This window comes from Zootoca vivipara, chromosome 17 (assembly GCF_963506605.1).
Source record: "Zootoca vivipara chromosome 17, rZooViv1.1, whole genome shotgun sequence".
In the NCBI taxonomy this organism is placed as follows: domain Eukaryota; kingdom Metazoa; phylum Chordata; class Lepidosauria; order Squamata; family Lacertidae; genus Zootoca; species Zootoca vivipara.
In genome coordinates, this window is record NC_083292.1 from 34,923,424 (window position 1) to 34,947,516 (window position 24,093).

Genomic DNA, 24,093 nt, shown 5'->3' on the forward strand with positions numbered 1-24,093 from the left:
AGCTGCTTTGTTTCTTTGAATAAGAGGAGAACTTCCCTGGCACTGTGTGAGTTATTGCTAACCTGGTCCTGACACCCACCTTGACAACACGTAGCTTTGGAGCGTGCAGAACAAACTCCTCCTCTGTGTTTTTCCCACGCACCTTCTCCAGAGTGACCCCCGGAGCCCATCCTCAGTGGCCGACTCCCCTCCTTCGATTCTGATTGGCTGCAGCCAGCGCAAAGGGCAAGAAGACTTCCTTTTAAGTAAAAGACTTCTGGGAAACGATTTATAATGAGTTGAAAAAGGTGTTGAAAAACACATTTGTTAAAAAACTAGAAGCCTTTCTACTTGGAATAGTAGGGGAGGAAGTCCCCCCCAAAAGATATTACTTTCTTTCTGTATGCCACAGCTGCTGCGAGGCTACTACTCGCCAAGAATGGGAAGACTCAAGGTATAACAACTATAGACGATTGGCAGATGAAGATAATAGACTTTATAGAACTTGCCAAATTGACTGGGAGACTCCGCAACCAGGAAGAAGAGACGGTGAAAGAAGATTGGAAGAAATTTAAATTATATTTGAAAAAAATATTGTGATATTTAAGATCCCTTAGGGAAGTAAATATAGACTTTTGGTGTAAATGTAGAATGTAGGTTAAGTATAGAATGTTTTAGTACAAAAATAGCTTATTTGTAAATTGTATGAAATTGCCAAAGATGAATAGAAATGAAATTCAGATGGAGGGGACGACTGAGGGAAATCACCTAACGATGTTAAGAAAAGTTATAATTAATAAGAAGTATTTTTGTGTTGTTTGTTGTTTGTTTTATTTTTATGTATAAAATGAAACTGAGCCTATTCCTCAGTTGGGTTGCAGGTTGGGTTGCTAGAATTTGCCACAGCATCATCCAAGTGACCTCATTTCCATTTCAAATATTTCAAATATTTCTCCTTATAGTTAGGTATTTTTATTTTACTTGATTTGGGGAGGGGCGAGCAGCTGCCCCTCCTGCCTGTGCCCATGTGTGGATTATGACCTGGACTTTTCGCCTCTAGGGTGACCCTTCTTGTTTTGGGGTGCTTCCCTGCAACACAGGACACATCCCCACCGAACATGTAATGCACATTTAAAGCACACATTCCCACTCTCGTGAATCCTGGGAACCGTAGTTTAAGGGTGCTGGGAATTGTAGCTCTGTGGCAAAGTACCCAGGATTCTTTTTTTGGGAAGCCACGTTCTTGGAATGCACTGTGTGGATGCGACCCAAAATGGCTGGGATCCCAGGGGTGCTTGTTTGGCCTTCCCCCACCCCGCCCCCCAGCTCTGGCTCACTTCCACCCACACACCCGTTTTTGATTGAGATTGTTTTCTCAGCCTGGTGTGGGTCTTTGTTATTGTCTAGGGCAGCTGCTATTTCTGGGGCTGCTCTGCGTTCAGTCAGGAATGTTCCCCGGAGTTTCTCACCGCTGAGGGAAACGTAGAGCCGGTGCCTCCGGAACAGCAATAAAACGGTTGGCTGGCGCTGCCAGGAGGGGCTCGCAAGGTCTTCCTGTTCCTTAGATCGGGGATGAGCCGTAGCTCAGAGAAAGAGCACGTGCTTTGAGTGCAGAAGGTCCCAGGTTCAATCGCCAGGCAGAGCTGTACGAAACCCTGGACAGTTGCTGCCACTCAGTGTGGGGAGACTATGGAGCTGGATGGAGCAAAGGTCTGACTCGGAATAAGGCGGCCTCCAATGTTCCTATGAACTAACAGGTGACCATCGTCTACAGAAGCACAGGTCCCCAATTCTGAACTAGCCTCATATTGCCAGCTTTGACCGGCAGGGTCTCTTCAGCATCTCAGCCAGAAGGAGTGCCTTATGCCATTGGAGGCCAGTGACCTACCAAGGGATGGAGCTTGGTGGCACATCGCCTGCCTTGCGCGTGGAAGGTCTCGGGTTCAATCTCTCCGTTTTGAACAGCTGATAATCTCGTGGGGGACACTCCAGGCTTCTTCTAAGGCTTCCCTGGATATAAATAGACCTTTGCTTGCTAACTACACCACCTATTGCTGGGCCAAAGGTCGGTGCCTGGGGGGAAGGGGGGGTCCCTCCTCTCCGAACCATAGCTGCCAAGTTTTCCCTTTTCTCGCGAGGAAGCCTATTCAGCATAAGGGAATTTCCCTTTAAAAAAGGGAGAACTTGACAGCTACTGTATACTCCGAACACATCTTGTGGAAGGCTGTCTTCTGCCAGCCATTTTACTCTGCAATTGTTCTGTTTCCCCACATATCTGGAGGCCAGAAGGACATGTTGTTGTTGTTGTTGTTGTTGTTGTTGTTGTTGTTGTTGTTGTTGTTGTTGTTTGAAATGAACGGCAGAAAACGGGAGGGGGCACACTAGCGATATCCCCCACATCTGAATATGGATGGATGGCAGCTAACAGATTGAGATCTAATCCTGACAAGACAGAAGTACTGTTTTGGGGAACAGGGGGCAGGTGGGTGGGGGGGACTCCCTGGTCCTGAATGGGGTAACTGTGCCCCTGAAGGACCAGGTGCGCAGCCTGGGAGTCATTCTGGACTCACAGCTGTCCATGGAGGCGCAGGTCAATTCTGTGTCCAGGGCAGCTGTCTATCAGCTCCATCTGGTACGCAGGCTGAGACCCTACCTGCCTGCAGACTGTCTCACCAGAGTGGTGCCTGCTCTAGTTATCTCCCACTTGGACTACTGCAATGCGCTCTACGTGGGGCTACCTTTGAAGGTGACCCGGAACCTGCAAATAATCCAGAACGCGGCAGCTAGACTGGTGACTGGGGGTGGCCGCCGAGACCATATAACACCGGTCCTGAAATACCTACAGTGGCTCCCAGTACGTTGCCAAGCACAATTCAAAGTGTTGGTGTTGACCATTAAAGCCCTCAACAGCCTCAGCCCAGTATAGCTGAATGAGCGTCTCCACCCCCATCATTCAGCCCGGAAACTGAGATCCAGCGCTGAGGGCCTTCTGGCGGTTCCCTTGTTGCGAGAAGCCAAGTTACAGGGAACCAGGCAGAGGGCCTTCTCAGTAGTGGCGCCCGCCCTGTGGAAGGCCCTCCCACCCGATGTCAAAGAGATAAACAACTATCTGACGTTTAGAAGACATCTGATGGCAGCCCTGTTTAGGGTAGTTTTAAATGACTGGCGTTTTAATGTATTTTTAATCTTTTGTAGGAAGCCGCCCAGAATGGCTGGGGAAACCCAGCCAGATGGGTGGGGTATAAATAATAAATTATTATTATGAATATCCCCTCCCCCCTGTGTCTGAATGCACCCCAGTAAAGTGGAACGATTGATCAATTGCAAAAGTGGAATGATGTTTGGATGGTGCAAGTCACCGGAGCAACAGGGAACAAGCCACCTGTGCAAGACACAAGACACTTGAAGGCGTACTGTCTCTCTTTAAAACCTTCCATTCTCTCGGCTATTGAGCATTTGTTTACAGATCCCAGCACTGGGCACTTCCCCTCCGGGCAGTTTGCTAGTGCCCTCCTTAGAGTCCTACATTGCAAGGGGTAGGACTACATGACCCCTGGGGTCCCCCTTCCAATTCTATTTTGGGAATGACTCGTGTTCTTGTGTAGATGCATCGTTTTTATCCTTTCTAGATGTGCATTTTATCCTTTCTAGTTGTGTTCTATGCTGTCTTATAAGAATAGCACTGTAAATCAAACCCCACGTTGTGCAAAATATTCCCGCATTGCAGGGGGTTGGACTAGATGACCTTCGTGGGTCCTTCCAACTCTTTTTTTTTAAAAAAATTACTTTTATTAAAGATTTTATAGGTTTACAAAAGTACATGCCTTCCATTCTGTGATTCTACGATGCGAAAAGATGAAAGCCGCTGCCGGCCTGAGTAGGCGGCACTATGCGAGGTGGACCCGTGGCCAAGGCACAGGAGCCCTTTCCCAATCGGGAGAAAAAAGGTGGCAGGGCTTTCTGTGCCCAACTAAAGGTGGAAGCAGTGGTGGCGGGGGGGGGGGCGTCCGGGGCTTAGCCTGGGCTCCTTTCACTAATTTTCACCCTCTCTTGGGCCTCCGGCCAAGAGACATCCTGTTATTTTCCTGCTGAGCGTCCTTCCCGCCCGAACTCCCCCCCTCCACCGGCAGCCGAGGTCAAGGGGCACGTTCTGTCCACCGGGAGGGGTCACCGCCGCAAGCTTGGCCCCCCTGAGCCAGCGTTTTCCTGTTTTGCTGAGTCGCTGTTTCCTGATCCTGGCCGGAGAGAGGGTTTTTCAGAGGGCAGTTCAGTGGCCAGGACAGGCATCCCTCCTTGGGTGTCTTTGTCCTGGGCCCCATCCCAAAGGAAGAAGGAAAACTTCTGCATATTAGCACCCACCTCAGTGGGTCGCTGGCCCCTCCCCGAGACTTACCTGTTTCCCACTGCAAACTCCCCAAACCTTTTCTCTTTCTGCTGCGGTTTTATTGACTCCGCAGTTGGTTCCCTTCCGGTGATTTATCAGCCCGTGTATCCCTTGTTTATCAGTCTATTATTATTATTATTATTATTATTATTATTTTCTTTAAATAACAACAGCAACACAAAAGTTCCAGCATAACAAACAGAAGAGAAACCACAAATCGAAAATTTTAGCCTCGCAGTCCGGAAGGGCAAAAGTACGAAAACACAACGCCGTTCCAAAGGGATAATGGAGGATTAACTCCTAGAAAGAGCCCCTTAAAAATTAATAGCTAAAAATATAAAAGTGTTCCCCACCTGTGAGCTCCATCATTGCTGAGAATAAAGGTGCTTTATAGGTTTACATAGACTGGTTGCCCAGAGCGATCGTGCGCCTCAACATTTTGTAGAAGAAATAAAATCATGGCATATATGGAAGAAGAAGAAAGTCATTTGAGCTCTGTTCGGTTTGTGAGATATCTTTTCCAGCTGGGCAATCTGCCAACCCCTTGAATGCCAGCAATCAAATCATTAATATTAAAGCTCTCCCGGTATTTGGCAATACAGCCTCGTAAGATATGAGAAATAAGTTATTTGCTTTTCAGATCTGTTTTCAATATACAGGTCCAGATATTGGGGCTCCAGGACCCCAAATTTTGCCCTCTTTTCTTGCCCTCATGACAGAACAATCCGGTTGGAGCTGATTGCAGAGGCGTGTGGGAGAATACCTCGCAGAGGCTGAATGAGGGGAGGCTGCTCGTGCAGAAAGGCAACAGGGAGACCCCTTTGAGGACTAGCGCCTTATTATGTATTACATTTATAGACCACTTTTATCTTTCAAGGATTTCAAGGTGGCGTACATGGCTCCTCCCCCATTTCACCCTCCAAACAAACCTGTGAGGTAGGTTAGGCGAAGAGATTGTGATTGGCCCAAGGTCACACCCAGTACGCTTTATGGCTGAGTGGAGATTCGAACCCTGCTCTCCCAAGCCCTAGTCCTCCTACTTGTGTGCCCCAAATGCAAATCAGCAAAGGGGAGAGATGGTCTTTTGACGGATGTCTTATTTGTACTTTCGCTCCAGTTTAATAATAATAATAATAATAATAATAATAATAATAATAATAATTTATTTATTTATATTCCGCCCATCTGGCTGGGTTTCCCCAGCCACTCTGGGCGGCTTCCAACAGAAAAATAAAACACAGTGATCTATTAAACATTAGGTAAGGTAAAGGGGCCCCTGACCATCAGGTCCAGTCGTGTCCGACTCTGGGGTTGCGGCGCTCATCTCGCTCTATAGGCTGAGGGAGCCGGCGTTTGTCCGCAGACAGCTTCCAGGTCATGTGGCCAGCATGACAAAGCTGCTTCTGGCGAACCAGAGCAGCGCGCGGAAACGCCGTTTACCTTCCTGCCAGAGCGGTCCCTATTTATCTACTTGCACTTTGATGTGCTTTCAAACTGCTAGGTGGGCAGGAGCTGGGACCGAGCAACGGGAGCTCACCCCGTTGCAGGGATTCGAACTGCCGACCTTCTGACCAGCAAGCCCTAGACTCTGTGGTTTAACCCACAGCGCCACCTGGGGTTAAAAGCCTCCCTAAACAGGGCTGCCTTCAGGTGTCTTCTAAAAGTCTGGTAGCTGTTTTTCGCTTTGACATCTGATGGGCGGGCGTTTCACAGGGCGGGCGCCACTACCGAGAAGGCCCTCTGTCTAGTTCCCTGCAACTTGGCTTCTCGCAATGGCACTGGACCTCAGTGTCTGGGCAGAGCGATGGAGGTGGAGATGCTCCTTCAGGTATACTGGACCGAGGCCGTTTAGGACAGGGGTCCCCAGACTTACCGAGCGGCGGGCCGGTGCCCGCCGCGCCGACCGCGCGGTGGGCCGGACTGCAGGGGAGTGCGCGCGCAGCGGGCCGGAGGGCGGGGGAGTGCGCGCCCGTGCGCATGCGCACACGCACACGGGCGGAAAAAAAATCGGCGAAAATCGCTTGTGCGCATGCGTATGGGCCTCCCCCGACCCGGAAGTGCACCAGAAATGACCTCTTCCGGGTCGGGAGAGGCCCGTACGCATGCGCACAAAGGATTTTCGGCAATTTTTTGCCGATTTTTCAGATCGCCGCTGCGCCGCGCGCCGTGAGAGCGGGCGGCGGCAGCGGGCGGCGGGGGTCGTCGCGGGCCGGATTGGAAGGCCGATTGGGCCGCATCCGGCCCGGGGGCCGTAGTTTGGGGACCCCTGGTTTAGGACTTTAAAGGTCAGCACCAACACTTTGAATTGTGCTCAGAAACATAATGGGAGCCAATGTAGATCTTTCAAGACCGGTGTTATGTGGTCTCAGCGGCCGCTCCCAGTCACCAGTCTAGCTGCCGCATTCTGGATTAGTTGTCGTTTCTGAGTCTCCTTCAAAGGTAGCCCCACGTAGAGCGCATTGCAGTAGTCCAAGCGGGAGATAACTAGAGCGTGCACCACTCTGGAGAGACAGTCTGCAGGCAGGTAGGGTCTCAGCCTGATGGAGCTGATAGACAGTTTACTCTCTTCTCTCTCTCTCTCTCTCTCTCTCTCTCTCTCTCTCTCTCTCTCTCTCTCTCTCTCCCCCCCCCCCCCCCCGCTGAGAGCCTGGCAAGAGGTGTAGAATCTGGATTCCTTGGTGCTAATGATCAAGGAATGGGAAGGGCCTTTTGAATGCAGATAGCCAGCTCTCCTTTCACAACCTCCCGGAGGTGTTGATGGCTTCCAGCAGAGAGGATTTGGCTGCCGACTTGGGTGTGTGTAGTCCAGCTTATTTATTTTTTAGGGGGAGCAGGGTGGGTGGAAGAAAGAGGCTGTCTTTTGTATTTCCAACGCAGAAAGGGTGGAAATTAGGGGCAAATTGTGTGCCCAACCCCTGAGTGGTGGGATTTGATCTCTCAGACGTGGGGGAAAGTTGGGGGAGGGGGACATTGCGGTGTGTTATGATATGTCTGCAGGCAACTTTCTGGACCTTTCTATAAAAGAACCTGCCAGGATTGTCTTAGATGCGGGATGCGAAATGTGACTTGTTTCACACTGAAAGGCGAACCTGAGTTTCTGAAACAGTTTGAGAACCGAAACCGGATTTTGCAGTTTCTCCAGGTAAGTGATGGGTATTGCAATGGATAGACTGGGGCAAAGCAGGTGTAAAAATGAACGGTGGCTTTGCTCTCAATGCTTCCAAATCCCAGATTTTGGAAGCCGCAGGAAGGAGAAAAGTTGCTGCTGTGCTTGGGTCCTGCTTGCCAGTTTCCCAATTGAGGCATCTGGTTCATTCATTCATTCATTCATTCATTCATTCATTCATTCATTGTGTTTATATCCTATTTTTTCTCCAAGGAGTTTCAGGTGGAGCACGTTTCCCCATTTTTTAATCCCTACAACAGCCTGGTGAGGTAGTGGCTGGCCCAAGGTCTCACCCTGTGAGCTTCTTAGCCGGGTGAGGGATTTGAACCTGGGTTCTTCCCAGGTCTTAGTCTGACACTCCAACCACTACACCACGCTGCCTCTGGTTGGCCACTGCAACTGAGGGGCCATGGGCCTGATCCAGCAGGGCTCTTCTTCTTACACTCTTGCATTCGTGAAAATAAAACGCTTCCTGCTGGAGGAAATCGCTTAGCAAAAATGTGCCTATTCGGTCAAAATTGCTTAGCTGTGTGTGTGTGTGTGTGTGTCTTCGGAGAATGCTGGAATGCTGATAAATTTTCGTTTGGGAGGGGGAAGCTTTAAAAAACAAACAAACAAATAAATTGCAAACCCACGTGGTGTTGTGGAGGACACACCATTCCTCTGAAGCACATCCAAAATACCTTTTTATAATGAACTGAAAAAGATTTTTAAATATACCTTTCCCAAAAAGCCAGAAGCACTTTTGTTAGGAATGATAGGTCAAGAGATAACCAAGGAGGACAATACTCTATTTCTGTATGCGACAACCGCGGCGAGGACATTATTAGCCCAAAAATGGAAGACCCAGGACTTACCGACAATTGGAGAGTGGCAGACAAAGATGATTGAATATGCAGAATTAGCGAGACTGACTAGCAGGATTCGAAACCAGAGGGAGACAAGGTTTCTAAGAGACTGGAGTAAATTTGTGGATTATATGGAAAAGAACTGTAGAAGTTTAAAGACACTTGCAGGCTTGAAATAAATCCTACGAATTGACTTTAAGGACTAGATATAAAGGAACTGCGAGATAAGAATTGATTAGAAAACCTATTGAGGGGAGGGAGGGAAGTCAAACTCGGCTGAGTATTTTTAATAGGAGATTGTGAGAAGTGTAAAAAGAGTGATGTATGTACTGTGTTGTATTGAATGTTTGTTTGTTTTGTTTAATGTTTTTAAATGTGTTTAATTGGAAAATTTTAATAAATTGTTATAAAAAAAACAAAATACCTTTTTCCCCTCAAAGGATTCTGGGCAATGTAGTTTCACCCCCTCGCAGAGTTCTGATTCCCAGCAGCCCCTTAACAAACAGCAGCACCCAGAATTCTTTGATGGGGACGACGACATTATTTAAAGGTGTAGTGTGCATGCAGCCTAAGACTAGAAAAATGAGAATCTGAAATTGGAGAGGATTCACCCACCCCCTAGGTTTGGGGCCAGTGAGGGGTGTGGCCTGGGGAAATGGGGTGTGGCCTGGAGGAGATTCCCAAGGGCCAGGTTTAGAGGTTGGGGGGGGCGCAGTTGCCTCCTGGGTCTTAGGGTCTTCAGGTTCCTCTTCTGGATTCACCGCACAATAATTTAGCTCTCCAAGTGGTGAGAAGGCAGGGATTTGTATCTCCTGGTAAGGGGGGAAATGTCAGGCGCTTGCCCTTTCTCGCGTCTCATGGCTGAGCTACATTTCGAGCTGAAGATAACCTGTTGTAGAACAATAGCTTTCTCCCCCACCCCTTAGAATAAGGGCGACTGATCTCTAGGTAAAATAAAAATTCCTTCAGTAGCACCTTAACGACCAACTAAGTTTTTATTTTGGTATGAGCTTTCGTGTGCATGCACACTTCTTCTGATACACTGAAACAGAAGAGCCAGACCCTTATGTATATTCAGAGGGTGGTGGGGGTGGGTGGGAATGGGTGATGGGCTGATAGGAGTGGTAAACCTGTTGATGGCTGTTAACGACTGCTGATGACTGCAATAGGTCCTGCGGGGGGGGGGGGGAAGCAAGGGCTGAGGCACTAAAGAAAGCTTGATCATGCATAATGAGATAAGAATCCTATGTCTTTGTTCATCCCAGGTGGCTCCATGGTTTTAAGCTTGGTAATGAGTTCCAATTCAGCAACTTCTCTTTCCAGTCTGTTCCTGAAAATTTTCTGTAATAAAACAGCTGCTTTGAGATCTTGTATAGAATGTCCTGGGAGATTGAAGTGTTCTCCTACTGGTTTCTCTGTCTTGTGGTTCCTGATGTCAGATTTATGTCCATTTATCCTTTGGCGTAGGGTTTGGCCTGTTTGTCCAATATAGAGAGCTGAAGGGCACTGTTGGCATTTGATGGCATACACAATGTTAGAAGATGAGCAATTAAATAGTCCTGAGATGGTATGTTGGATGTTGTTGGGGCCAGTAATGGTGTTGTCCGGGTGTATGTGGCAGCAAAGTTTATTGGGTTTATTGCAGGCTCTGGTACCAGTGTCCATGTTAAGTCTGGTGGTTGTATTATTGTGGGTGAGGAGTTGTTTAAGATTGGGTGGCTGTCTGTAGGCAATGAAAGGTCTTCCTCCCAGAGCTTGAGAAAGGGAGCTGTCATTGTCCAGGAGAGGCTGTAGATCTCTGATGATGCGTTGTACTACAGGTGTTATGGAAACTGAGCAGATAATAACAGTAGTAATTATTTGGAAAGGTGATAATCTTATTGAAAGGGATAGAATTTTAACTAAGAATGTATCTTTTACAACTTCCCAATGAATTTTTTATTTAGACACAGGATATTCTCCCCTTTTGGTTTGCGTTTTTGGAGTTTCATCCCAGCACTTTGTAATTATCGTAGATTTATTTGACCGTGAAATGCCTTAAAATCCGTTTTGAGGGTGAAAACAGCAGTTTACAAATGTAATAAATAGATAAACACAGGGCCTTCCGGTAGGAGACATGTTTTGGCTTGGGGGCCACATTCCCTTATGGGAAATTTTCTGAGGGCCGTGTAGCAGTGGTGGGCGGGGCCAGAGGCAGAAGTGGGTGGGACAGAAAATGTGACTCCTCTCTTTGGACATTAAGCTGGTTGCTGGTCACACAAATTTCTGCACATACCCTTCCATCCCTTCTCCAAGTAAGCGAGAGGCTTAAATTTAATTTATTATTTATACATCGCCCATGTGGCTGGGTTTCCCCAGCCACTCTGGGCAGCTTCAAGCTAAATATTAAAATACAATAATTCATCAAATATTAAAAGCTTCCCTAAACAGGGCTGCCTTCAGATGTCTTCTAAAAGTCAGATAGTTATTTACAGTGGTACCTCGGTTTACGAACTTATTCCATTCCAGAAGTCTGTTCTTAAACTGAAACCGTTCTTAAACCATAGCGTGCTTTCCCTAAAGAGGTCTCACGTCGCTGGTGCCCTTCCACCGTTCCGATTCCGTTCTTAGATTGAGGTAAAGTTCTCAAACTACTTCCGGTTTTGCGGAGTTTGTAAACTGAATCGTTCGTAAACAGGACTGTTCTTAAACCGAGGTACCACTGTATTTCCTTGACATCTGATGGGAGGGCGTTCCACAGGACGGGCGCCACCACCGAGAAGGCCCTCTGCCTGCTTCCCTGTAACCTCACCTCTTGCAGGGAGGGAACCGCCAGAAGGCCCTCAGCGCTGGACCTCAGTGTCCGGGCAGAACGATGGGGGTGAACACGCTCCTTCAGGTATACTGGACTGAGGCCTTTTAGGGCTTTAAAGGTCAGCACCAACACTTTGAATTGTGCTCAGAAACGTATTGGGAGCCAATTCAGGACCAGTGTTATATGGTCTCGGCAGCCACTCCCAGTCACCAGTCTGGCTGCTGCATTCCGGATTAGTTGTAGTTTCTGGGTCACCTTCAAAGGTAGCCCCACGTAGAGCGCATTGCAGCAGCACATTGCAGTATCCTGATTCAAGGACACATTCCAGCAAGGCAAAAGCACTTAATGGGAGCATAGATCAGAGCTGAGGAGGGCATAGTCTGAGAGAAGGGTAAGAAACATCCCAAGGGCCGGATAGAGGAATCTTGAGGGCCGCATTCAGGTTAAACTTCCCCACCTCTGCAATAGGTTGAGTGATGAAGCCTGTCTCAAGGAGGAGGTTTCCCTGTGTAAGAAAGAAATAACTAAATTTAAAAATGAAATGAAATAACATGTTAGTGATTTGCTTTCTCTCGTCCCAAAGCGGAGCGCCGCCTTTCAGATTTCCCACCCTGGTGTGTCAAAACGCCTTTGCAACCGTAGCGGCCACCCTGCTCACAGCCTCCCTTTCTCTGCCTTGCAGTCGTGTTCGTCTGCTGCGCCCCCGACATCTTCCGTGAGCTCATGGTCCATGCGTATCGTGAGGGGCTCACCACGGGCGAATACGCCTTCCTCTACATCGACCTCTTTGGGGCGAGCCTGCAGAGCTCCACATTCCCCGATCGGCAGCTCCCCTGGCGGCGGGATGATGGGAACGACACTGTTGCCCGCGAGGCCTACAAGGTAAGGCTCCTGTGCAGCCGTCAACGCCACCCCTGGCGGGCGGTCCCATCTCCACTGCACATGGTTTGAGCTGAAACAAATATGCATCGGTACGTATCTGACAGCGTTTGTCCATTCTTTCCCCCTCCAGTGCAGACTTCTCGGTTGTAGGCAATTAAGCCCCACTCAGAGTGGAAACCTACTGAGATTAATGGCTCTCGGTTGCGCCATACTCATGCCGTACATTTAAAGCACTGCGATGCCACTTTAAACCTGGGAAGAGGAATTGATTGTGAAGCCACCCCTGTGAATTGTAGCTCTGTGAAGGGGAATGGGGGAGTCTCCTAGCGACTCTCAACACCCTTAACAAACTACAGCTCCCAGAATTCTTTGGGGGAAGCCGTGGCAATTAAGCGGCACTCAAAAAGTAGAGACCCATTGACATTAATGGACCTAATTTGGGTCACATTACCATGCATTTAAGAGTGCTCTAATATCACTTCAAACAGCCACTGCACACACACACACACCCCGGTGAATACTGGGAATGGTAGTTTGTTAGAGGGCACTAAGGGTTATTAGGTGCCCCCCCTATTCCCCTCACAGCTATAGTTCCCAGAGTTCCCCGGGACTGATTGATAAACCGTGTTGGGAACTGTAGTCTTTTAATAGGCGGTGTGTGGAAAATTCTGACTTTTCTTGTTGTGGCCCTCTGTTCAATGTCAGGGTCCCATCTGTTGCTCTGCCTTCTTTGCCTCTGGCCCCGCCCATGATGGAATGTGGCCCTCGGGGGCCTCTCTAACTGGCCCTTGGGCCTCTGTGTGGCATATGCCCCACTCCTCATGCCCAGGAAGGGAGACCTCTGACTGAATATAGCCTTCAGTTACCCTGCCCACCACAGGCATGTGGCCCCTGGAAGGTCACCGATGAGGGGAAGCGGCCCTCGGACTGGGAAAAAAAAGCCAAGCGACAGGCAGAAATTCAACCGGGGAAGTTTCCTCCTGGCAACGGAGGCGGCAGGTGACGGGGAGCTGGACTTCTGGAACTTCTGCCGGTCAGGAAGCCGTTAAAAGGTGTGGATGCTTTGCCAGGAAGCAGCCGCCAAGAGAGAGAGAGAGAGAAACATGGCCATTGTGCCAAGAACACCTGGCAGAGGAGGCCTTGAGGAGGTTGCTGTGCTTCCGTGGGGGATCTGCGAGTGCCTGGCGGGGATCCCAGCGCCTTGGGAGCATCGGGGACGGGCATGACAATGAGGCTTTGTGACGGACTTGGAAGCTGTCCTGAGGCTGAGGTTGGCAGCCGAGTTGGCCATTGTCAAGACTCGCCGGGGTCTCAAATTACTAGTGTTTGGGAATCACGGCACCCTCTACAGGCACAGAAGGGAGCTGCGGTTCGGGCAGTATCCTGCTTACAAGAGAAAAGGGTTGTGTGTATCTGCACCTCAGAATGAAGTTTCTAAGGTCTAAGCCGGCACTGCTTGAAACCAGGCGTTTATTCTGAACAATGAGGACTAGAACCTTACTTAAATCAGGGGAATGACCATAGCTCCTGCTTTATGTGTAGGAGGCCCCAAGTAGGGCTGGGAAAGGCTGCCGGCAAACTGCTGCCAGTCAGTGTAGGCAACCCTGCGCTAGCTGGAGCAACGGTCAGACTGCGTGAGGCAACTTCCTATGGGCACAAAGGCGATGGATTGTATTCTTGGTCCTCGGCAAATTCCTCATTCTTCCTTCCTTCCTGCCACCCACCCACCCATTTAACTCCTGGAGTACTGGGTTCGAATCCCACCCGGCACCCCTGTTGTGCCTTTTTGGACTGGGCCTCCCTCCCCGCACAAGATCCCGTCGGAGGAGAGGGGCGCTGAGGGTTTAGGGTGGAGGGGAAGGGCGATGACTTTGGCCAGACCTGGCCGGCTTTGCTTTTCTCCGGCGTGAGAGGAAGGAAGCAAGATAATTCCTCCGGAGTAGCGGGCAAGTTATCGGCTATTAATAGCCCAGGGAGCTGAGAGCCGGCCTGAATATCTAAGGGGAGAGGGGCAGGATTCATTGCCTCTCAATGCCTGTTGGGTTAGATTGGTGGTTGGGAGACACACGACTTTGTTTTCAATCTGAGGGCCACATTTATATCTGGGAAACCTTCCGAGGGCCACATGGCAGAGGTGGGCAAGGCTAGTGGCGAAAGTGAGCAGGGCAACAAGTGGGAATTTCACCTGTGGTTCGGTAGGGCTAATTTATACACACTCACCCCCCTCCCCGCCCTCTCACAAGAGGCAGGATCTGAGTTCGAGGACACGGTCTCCCTCGGGAGTGATGGACTCTCTTTCCTTGGAGGTTTCTATTCAGAGGTTAGATGGCCGTCTGTCATGGACGCTTTTAGCTGAGATTCCTGCATTGCAGAGGGTTGGACTAGATGAATCTCGGGGTCCCTTCCAACTCTACGCGCAGCAGAGCCAATGAGTGAGGGCTGTGGCCTGAGGAGAGCGTTTCAAGGGCCAAGTAGAGAGGCTTAGGGGGCCACTTTCGGCCGCTGGGTCCCAGGTTCTCCACTTCTGGCTTCGAAGGCTTTAAAAACAGAGGGGTTTCACAAACTGTGAAAAAGATTCTATGAGCTGAATAATGGAGACCTTGTATGTACTTTCCCATGTTTTGTAACACAAGAAAATCCTTAATACAAACTAGTTTGTTTGTTTTATTAAGCCCACTGTTATATCCAGCGTTAGACCCATTTAAATTAACAGCCATGACTAATTTAGGGCCATGAAATTCAGGGGGTCTACTCTGAGTATAACTTAGTTTGCCACAACCTCGGATGGTCACAGCTTTGTCACCCCTGGGTTAGATGGTTGGTTTCTTGAAACGAGGGGCTTAACAAACCTCCCTTAGCAAAATAGCTAAGTGGAAACTCCACAGGCAGGAGCAGTGTACCTCCAAGGTCCTGATTCTGGGGGCAAACCAGGGAGGGAGGGCTGTTTCCACCGCACCCTGCTTCCGAGCTTCCAAGAGGAGATTCCGACTAAACATTTCTGAAGGCAAAAGCTGTTTGACGGTGGAGAATCTCGGATGCCGGCGGACTCTCCTTCATTGGAGGTTATTAAACAGAGGTGAGGTGGCCGACAGTCAGGGGGATTCCTTAGCTGTGATTCCTGCATTGTGGAGGGGTTGGTCTTGATGACCCTCGGAGGTCCCTGCAGTTCTGTGATGATTCCAAGTGATTTTGAGCGCACGCCTCCCTCTCGCCTTCTGCGCAGGCCGTCATGATCATCACGTACGCAGAGCCCACCAACCCGGAATACAGGCCGTTCCTGCAGGAGGTCAAGGAAGGGGCTCGAGTGCAGTTCAATTTCACCATGGAAGACGGCCTGGTAAGGAAGCAGCGCAGGTAGATTTGCCTTCCCGGCTCACCACAGCAGGCAAAGAGGGTCTGGGGGAGGCCTATTGGCTGGGAATGCCTGCCTTTTGTTGCCTTTGTCTCCTTTCCATAACAGAGCGCCATTGCCTTAACTGGAAATATTTAACAGGGTCAACTTAGGGCAACGTGCAATCCATTATTTCGCAACGGCGTGTGTTTTTGTTATTCATTTATTTAAATCTAGGTGCTGCCTTTTCCTCCAAGGGGGTGGCGTATGTGGTTTTCCCCTCCCTGTTTCATCCTCACAACTGCCCTGCGAAGTAGGTTAGGCTAAGAGAGCTTCACGCCCAAGGCTGTACCCAGAGAGCTTCACGTGGCTGAGCGGGGATTCAAACCCTGGCCGCTGATGGGTCCTAGTCCAGCTCTCTAACCCAGTGGTTCCCAGTGGGTCCGCGAGCTATGCCAGAGGGGTCCGCAAGATGCTATTAGAATAAAAAATATATTAAATATATTTCGTATGATAACAGATTTTTTGTTTTGTCCACTTCCTGCATGAGCAGAGTCTAGCGCAAAACTAGAATTAGATAGAGGCAGTAGTTCTGCTGTATGCCGTTAGGTGGCGCTTTACAAACACTACTGTTTTGCAAAGAGGCAGCGCACGCATTCTACTAACGCTCACCTCCCCAAGATGCTTTGCACGCGTCGGCTTCATTTGTGCGCTACTGCGCAGGTACCCTGTCTTCTCCATTCCCCTCCCTCCTCCCTGGCGCGCGCTGCCTCTTTGCAAAACAGTAGTGTTTGTAAACAAAGCGTTGTTTTTCGCGGAAGCTACAGTTCGCGTAGTTAAAAATGGACCATTGGTTAAAAAGTGGTTCATCTCATTAAGAACTGAAAATTAAAACTAACTGATGGAGTACTCTGTTGTAACTGTAAAAAAACGTATAAATATAAAATATAAATATAAAATATAAAAAGACTCTTAATTTGGCTCTCACTTTTTAATTTTAGGATTAGGAATTAATGGGGGTCCTTGCAACAATAGCGGCTCGATGAGGGGTCCTCGAGAAAATTTTGTTGGGAACCCCTGCTCTAACCACTACACTGCACCGGCGTTCCGTATGAAAACAGGACGTTTCAGAGATTTCCATACGAAGGTGACGGTCACACCCATTGACCCACCTGCACTGTCCTCACCCACTTCTGCCTCTGGCCTTACGCTGAAGGCATGCGGCCCCCAGAAAGTTGCCTCGGAGGGGATTTGGCCTTCGGGCTGGGATGAAACAGTGACTCTCAACTTCAGAGGGGAAGCAAAGTTGTAGGAAACAGGTTTGACCTTTGAGTAAGCAAGCCAAGGAATGTCTCCGAGTTGAGCTGCATGGTTTATCCTCATAACAACCCTGTGAGGTAGGCCAGGCCCTGTCAGCTACGCACCCATCTCCCTCCCACGTCCTACTCCAGCACTCTAACCACTAGGCTGTTAGTGGCTCTCCATTGTTATAAACCATGCCGGCACCTTGTTTATTATAAACCGAACCTCCCAAACCTTTTGACCCAAATACCACAGTCCCACAGTGAGCGGAGGTACGTGCCCCATTGATTCTAACCTCGCTGATGAGTTGGCATTCTGAAGTTGGCGCTGTGGCCTGAAAGGGCTCCCTCCTGGTCTGGTGGCACCCGCCCTGTCCCCCCCCCCCCCGGCTGAGTGGCCGAGAGGCAAATCTAACTGGCCTGGCTTTCTTGCTTTCCAGAAAAACTTCATCGCTGCTGCCTTTCACGATGGGGTGATGCTCTTTGCTCAAGCAGCCAGTGAGATGCTACAGCAGGAGGGATCCTTCTCCAACGCCACCTTGACCACCCGCCAGATGCAGAACCGGACTTTTTATGGTCAGTAGTGTGCCGTTTTCTGTCCTCCCAACAACCCTGTGAGATAGGCTTGGCTGAGAGGAAGGGACTTGCCCCCAAGGTGAGTTTCGTGGCTGAGTTGGGGATTTGAACCCTGGCCTCGCCCAGGTCCTAGTCTAAACTTGGGTCTCCAGCTGTTGTTGGGCTACAGCTCCCATCATTCCTAGCTAGGAGGACAAGTGGATCAGGGAGGATGGGAATTGTAGTCCAAAAACAGCCGGGGACCCAAGTTTAGGAAACCCTACTCTAACTGTTATGCCACACAAAAAATGGTTGCTGGGCAGGGACTGTAGTTCAGCGGTGGAACTCCCGTTTTGCATGCAGAGGGGTCGTGGGTTCGATCCCCCGCCATCTCCTCTTAAAGATTCAGGGTGGACAAAAGAAAGTCCTTCTCAGTGCAGCACATAGCTAAGCTGTGGAACTCGCTGCCACAAGATGTAGTAAGGACCAACCTGGATGGTTTTAAAAGAGGATTGGAGAGATCCGTGGAGGAGAGGGCTCTCAGTGGCTATTAGCCTCCGTGGTCAGAGTCAGGAATGTTTCTGAATTCCAGTTATTGGAAACCACAGGAGGGGAGAGGGCTCTTGTGGTCCAATCCTGCTTGAGGGTTTCCTGTAGGCATCGGGTAGGCTGCTGTGAGAACAGGATGGCTGGACTAGATGGGCCATTGGCCCGATTCGGCTGAGTCTCCTTATGTTATTATGTAGAGCCATTCATTTCAGTGGGTCTTCTCCGAGTAGAACGTAGTCAAACACAACCCCATACATTTAAAGCACATGACTTCCTCCCGAAGAATCCTGGGAGCTGTAGTTCGTAGGGTGCTGGGAATTGTAGCTTTGCGAGAGGGGAACTACAGTTCCCAGCATCCTTTGTGGGAAGCTACATAGTTTAAATGTATGGCATGGGTGCGACCACATTGCCTGCTATAGCCAGGAAGCCCCACCCGTCTGGTTGTGGTGCTTTTCCTTTCGAAAGAAAGACCAAGTCAAAAGAAAAGTGAAGGTTTTCGAACAGAGGTTGGATGTGTCAGGATGTGCTCAGAGTAGACCCATTGAGATGTGTGTGGCAGATATGTTCACCTCTCCTTAAGGACCAGTGTGGGATTGCTGTTTTCCCCCCTCTCCTTCCTTCTTTTGGCAGGGGTCACAGGGACCCTGAAGATTGACGAGAGCGGCGACCGGGAGATGGATTTTTCCCTCTGGGACATGAACCCAACAGAGGGGGAGTTTGAGGTTCGCTTCTTTTGTTGCTTGTCTGTCTGTTCTCCCCACTCCCCACAACACGTATTCAAAGGTAGACCCCCTCCTTGAACAAGGGGGCATCATGGGTAAGAGCCAGTGATGAGGCCCCTCACCCACGGCAATCCCTTGTCTCCTTTTCAAAGCCATTTAAACCAGCGATTGTCACCATGCCCTTGTGGCAGTGAGTTCCGTGGGTGGGGCATGCTGTGTGAAGAAGCTCATCCACGCTGTCAGACTTGAAGACCTTAACCCATGTCCATAGAGCAGGGGTCCTCCATCATGGGGAAAGAATGTGGCCCTGCAGCCTCTTTCTTTGGCCCTTGGGACCCTTCCCCAGCCCCACTCTGGTGGCTGCGCCCTTTATCATTCCTGCTTTGCGCACTCCCCCCTTGGGTACGTTTGCCTCTCTGGAATTTGCCTTTCAACTCTGACCATCCCCTTTGCTTGCCTGGATAGAGGATGCAGAGGTGTGTGTGTGTGAGTTTGTTTTGAATTTTATTTCTAAATAAAAATTTTCAAGACGATACATACTTCCAAATACACATCCATTTCACGTTTGACTTCCCCTCAGCCCCTCCGTGGACTCCCCTGCAGTTTCTAAATTTGCTGTATATTATAAATCTATATATATATATAAATGGTGAAGGTGCATGTGTGTTATTCCCCACTTTTCTCCCACAAGCACTTACCCGATTGTCCTGAAATTTGGCCACAACCTCAGAGTCACATGTGAGCAAAGTCTGGGTTTGCACATATAATGGTAAGTCAAACCATGACTTAGCTTCTCATAGCAGCAGGAGCAGTGCAAAAATCCGGTTGCAGGTTGGCTTAATAGAAACCCCGACATATTTCCTACAAATAAACACAAAATAGATCACGTTTTCCTGATACAGCAAAATTTTATATTGCAGGGGAAAGTTGTCATAATTCCAATCTCAAAATGGGATGACCCGGGGATGGTGGGAAGAGGGGGGCGTGATACGTCATGGGACGGGACAGGTTGGGGGAAATCACAGGGGAAAGCCGGGGGTGGGGGGGAGGAGGGGGTGGGATATGTCATGGATCAACACAGGATGGTTGCAGTCACAGGGATTAGCCACAGCAACGCGTGGCAGGGCCAGCTAGTATTCTATACTTTTCCACGCTGTACCCCAACAAGTATTCAACTGCTGTTCTTCATTCAAATCCTACGTACGTTTTAACATGTTTACAATCATTCTTTAAATATTCAACGGAAAGTTTCCACTCCTCTTTCAAGTCTACCTCTTCTTGATGTGTGTTTTTGTGTATTTATTTGTGTGTGTGTGTGTGTGTGTGTGTAGAAACCAGCCCACTGTCCAAAGGCAAAAGTTACATTTGTGGCTCTGCCCACTTTTACTCCTGGATCCTCCCCCACCACTGCTGTGAGGCCCCCAACATGGTTCCCAGAAAGGAATGTGGCCCTCGGGCTCCTCATCCTCACCAAGGAGGGAAAATGGTACCCTGCCTCCATCTCCGTATCTCCTTTTCTTCTCCCTTCTCTCCACCCGCCCCCACCCACCGACTCCTTTCTTTTCACAGATCGTCGCCACTTACAACGGGATCACCAAGAAGATCAAGATGGTTCCCGGAAAGGATATCCACTGGCCAGGGAACGTCATTCCGAGGGATGTGCCCTTCTGTGGTTTCGAGAACACCAACCCAGCCTGCCAAAAAGGTACTGGAGGGGATCCCAAGAAGGCCCCTTCTGCTGGCTGTGGGGGGTTACAGTGGGGCCTGATCCAGGTGGGCTTAACACAGTGGTTCCCAATTAGCTAAGGACTGTGGACCCCCTGTTTTTCAGAAACCAAGCATGTGGCCCTTGGAAGGCTGCCCAGAAGAAGATATGCGGCCCTCGGGCTTTAGGAAAAGGGGCCCCTCCCTAGTTTTAAGGGGAAATGGCTGGCTAATGGTTCTCCTTCCTTCTCCCTTCATTGCCTTCTCTTGCCTACAGCCTCCTTCTCACTGCTGGAGATCTTGTCCCTCACGATGACCTTGGTCCTGTCCGTCATCATCGTCACGGCTTTCTTTGTGTACAGGTGAGTGGCTGGGCGGAGTTTGTGAACAGGTGCTGGCAAAAGTAAGAACAGCTTGCTGGATTCGACCTGGTGTCCTTCTGTTTGTTTGTTTGCTGGCTGGCTATTTGACACAGGCCCTGCTTGAAAGCAATGGGTTGTGTCTGGGGCTAGTCCCACTCAGAAATAAATTAACGTGACTTAACTCGGCTCTGTTAATTGCAATGTGCGTGTAAGTAGAACTTAGATGGATGCCACTTGGTGCCTATTCCCCTTCTAACTTGTTTTATCCTCCGTACCTGACAACTCGCAAACATAAAAAGCAAGGCAGTTCCTAAAAATGAAACGCTATGCAACTTACAAAAATGAACATGGAAAACGAGGATAAACCAACCTAATACATACCGTAGGAAACTGTGTGCAGGGAAATAAGATGCAAGCCCGCCTGCGGCAGAAAATTAAGATCTGGGTGAATATGAATTTCCCCCTGGCACCTAAAACAGATAGTGATGACGCCAAGCGTGCTTCCCTGGGGGGAGCATTCCTTAAACGGGGAGCCACCACCGAGAAGGCCTGTTCTTGTGTCACCACCATGGGAGAGGGCCCATGGTGCAGGACCTCACAAAGAACACAGTTTTGCGAGGCGATACGTTTGGGATTGTGCATTTGTGGTGATAAAAGAGAAGGAGGCAGCAGGGTGGGTGGGAAGCTTGTCAGGCAGGCCTGCAGGACCCCTGACCCCTGACCCCTGTCGCTGCCCTCCCCTCCCAGGAAACTGAAGCTGGAGAAGGAGCTGGCCTCTGAGCTGTGGCGGGTGCAATGGGAGGATGTTCAGTCCAGCAACTTGGAGAAGAACCTCCGCAACATGGGGAGCAAACTCACTCTCTCACTGGTGAGTCCTTGAATCCTAGAATCGTAGAGTCGGAAGGGACCACAAGGGCCATCTAGTCCAACCCCCTGCAACGTAGAAATCTTTTGCACAATGTGGGGCTTGAACCCAAGACCTGGGATTAAGAGTCTCATGCTTTACTGACTGAGCTACTTTACTTTACTTTACTTCCTCCTGTTTAAAACCAATATTATTTATATGTCAAAGAGAAAAACAACTACCAGACCTTTAGAAGACATCTGAAGGCAGCCCTGTTTAGGGAAGCTTTTAATGTTTGACGCACTATTGTACAGTATTTTAATATTTTGTTGGAAGAGTGGCTGGGGAAACCCAGCCAGATGGGTGTGGTATAAATAATAAATTATTATTATGATTATTATTAATAATTTAATTTATAGCCTGCCTTTTCCTTCAAGGAGTTCAAGGCAGCGTTCGTGGTTCTCTTCCCCATCTCACAACAACCCTGCGAGGCAGGTTGGGCTGAGAGGGGAAGGGGCTGGCCCAAGGTCATACTCAGTGAGCTTCATGACCGAGTGGGGATGTGAACCCTGGTCTTTTCCCAGGTCTTCCTCCAGCACTAACCACTGCACCATGCAGGCTCTGCGCTCTGTTTAAACCACTTTGGCACCACTTTAAACAATCATGGTTTTCCCCAAAGGATTCTGGAAACTCTCATTTGTTAAAGGTCCTGAGAGTTATCGGGAGAACCTCCCTCCCCTAATTCCCCTTTGCAGAGCTGCATCTCCCAAAGATCCCTGCAGAGACGGGTTGGTGGATAAACCACTCTGGGAATTCGGATCCTCACACATGAAATGTGCAGATTTGTAGGTTTTAACTCTGTTCAGGCTGCGCATGTCCTGCAAATAAAGATCTGGGGTGTGGGTGGGGAGGTGTTTTTCTTTTTCGCTCTGCCACCAGATGTTCCCTCTATGCTTTCCTTCCTCAGAGAGGCTCAAACTATGGCTCCCTTCTCACCACAGAGGGACAGTTCCAGGTTTATGCCAAGACAGCTTATTATAAGGTAAGCCCTGGAAAGAAGAGTCTGTACTTCTTGGAAGACAGGACTAAAGCCAATGTTTATGGGTGGGGATGTTCATTGCAGGTCTCGTGGACCAGGTAGGGCCAACCCGTAGAGCCTCTTGCTCCTCTCGTGGTGGATAAAGTCATCAATGGCTACTAGCCACAATGTCTGTGGTCTGCCTCTGTGCTTCTGAATTCCAGTTGCTGAAACCCTGTTTGTGTGTTTCCAACTGGTTGGCCTCTGTGAGAACAGGATGCTAGACACCAATTTAGCAGTCAAGCTCTCCTGACATCTTTAATGGAGCCTCCAGGTCCAGAGGCAGTCTATCTGGATTCCTAGGTTCTTAGGTGCATTTGGCCACTGTGAGAACAGGATGCTGGACTATGGTGAGTCGCCACTGGCCTCCTCCAACAGGCTCATCTTTCTTAGGTTAACCGTTGAGTTGGCCCAGGTGGATGAGTCGATGGGTAGGCGGACACCTCCTTTGCAAAGCGGCCGAACTGGCCAGCCTTCTTTCCCCGGCAACCTCAGCAGCACGATTCTCTCTCCTCCTCCCTGATTTCTGCATCTCCTTTCAGGGGAACCTCGTGGCCGTGAAACATGTAAACAGGAAGCGGATTGATTTGACACGGAAGGTGCTCTTCGAGCTGAAACATGTAAGCAACTGGCTGGAATGCCCTTTGAGAGTGTGCCCTTTGATAACGCTGTCCAACTATCTCGTCCTCTGTCGTCCCCTTCTCCTTGTGCCCTCCATCTTTCCCAACATCAGGGTCTTTTCCAGGGAGTCTTCTCTTCTCATGAGGTGGCCAAAGTATTTGAGCCTCAAGCTTCAGGATCTGTCCTTCCAGTGAGCACTCAGGGCTGATTTCCTTAAGAACGGATAGGTTTGATCTTCTTGCAGTCCATGGGACTCTCAAGAGTCTCCTCCAGCACCATAATTCAAAAGCATAAATTCTTCGGCGATCAGCCTTCTTTATGATCCAGCTCTCACTTCCATACATCACTACTGGGAAAACCATAGCTTTGACTATACAGATATCCTCAAATACCATACCTTAAGGGCTGTCCCATGGAGGAGCTTGTTTTCTCCTGATCTGGAGAGTAGGACCCGAACCCATGGCTTCAAGTGAAAAGAAAGGAGATTCCGACTAAACATCAGGAAGAACTTTCTGGCAGTAAGAGCCGTTTGACAGTGGAACGGTCTCCCTTGGGAGGTGGTGGGCTCTCCTTCCTTGGAGGTTTTTAAGCAGAGGTTGGATGGCCATCTGTCATGGATGCCTTAGTTGAGACTCCTGCATTTCAGGGGGTTGGTCTAGATGAAACCCAGGGTCCCTTCCAACTCTACCGTTCTGTGATTTTATGGATTTAGTGGGGCACCAGCAAGGGGCATTGAGCTGCTGGGGTATTTGGTGGGGCGGGCAGCGGATTCATTAGCGGGGAGAGAAAGCACATAGGGAGTGGGCAGAGAGCAGTGCAGAGTGGCACCCGGGTGCTGCTACAGCAGCGCAGAGGGCTAATGACTCATTAGTGAGGAAGCGGCAAAGAGCCAGCCATCTGCTCCTCCTTAATTAAGAGCCGGAGCAGCTTAAAGCAACAGGAATTTACGTGTGTGCGAAGGAGAAGATAAACA

The 24,093-nt window shown here is 49.5% G+C and overlaps 1 protein-coding gene across 1 annotated transcript in view; it reads left to right on the forward strand.

The window, feature by feature from the left end:
- NPR1 (natriuretic peptide receptor 1) overlaps window positions 1-24,093 on the forward strand; it is a 53,334-nt gene that overhangs the window by 10,164 nt on the left and 19,077 nt on the right. The window contains exons 2-10 of the mRNA XM_035098153.2: window positions 11,854-12,053; window positions 15,277-15,390; window positions 17,126-17,261; window positions 18,420-18,511; window positions 20,081-20,216; window positions 20,493-20,577; window positions 21,325-21,445; window positions 22,389-22,463; window positions 23,042-23,119. Of these exons, the coding sequence (XP_034954044.2) occupies window positions 11,854-12,053; window positions 15,277-15,390; window positions 17,126-17,261; window positions 18,420-18,511; window positions 20,081-20,216; window positions 20,493-20,577; window positions 21,325-21,445; window positions 22,389-22,463; window positions 23,042-23,119 (1,037 nt within the window). The remainder of the gene's footprint in view (window positions 1-11,853; window positions 12,054-15,276; window positions 15,391-17,125; window positions 17,262-18,419; window positions 18,512-20,080; window positions 20,217-20,492; window positions 20,578-21,324; window positions 21,446-22,388; window positions 22,464-23,041; window positions 23,120-24,093) is intronic.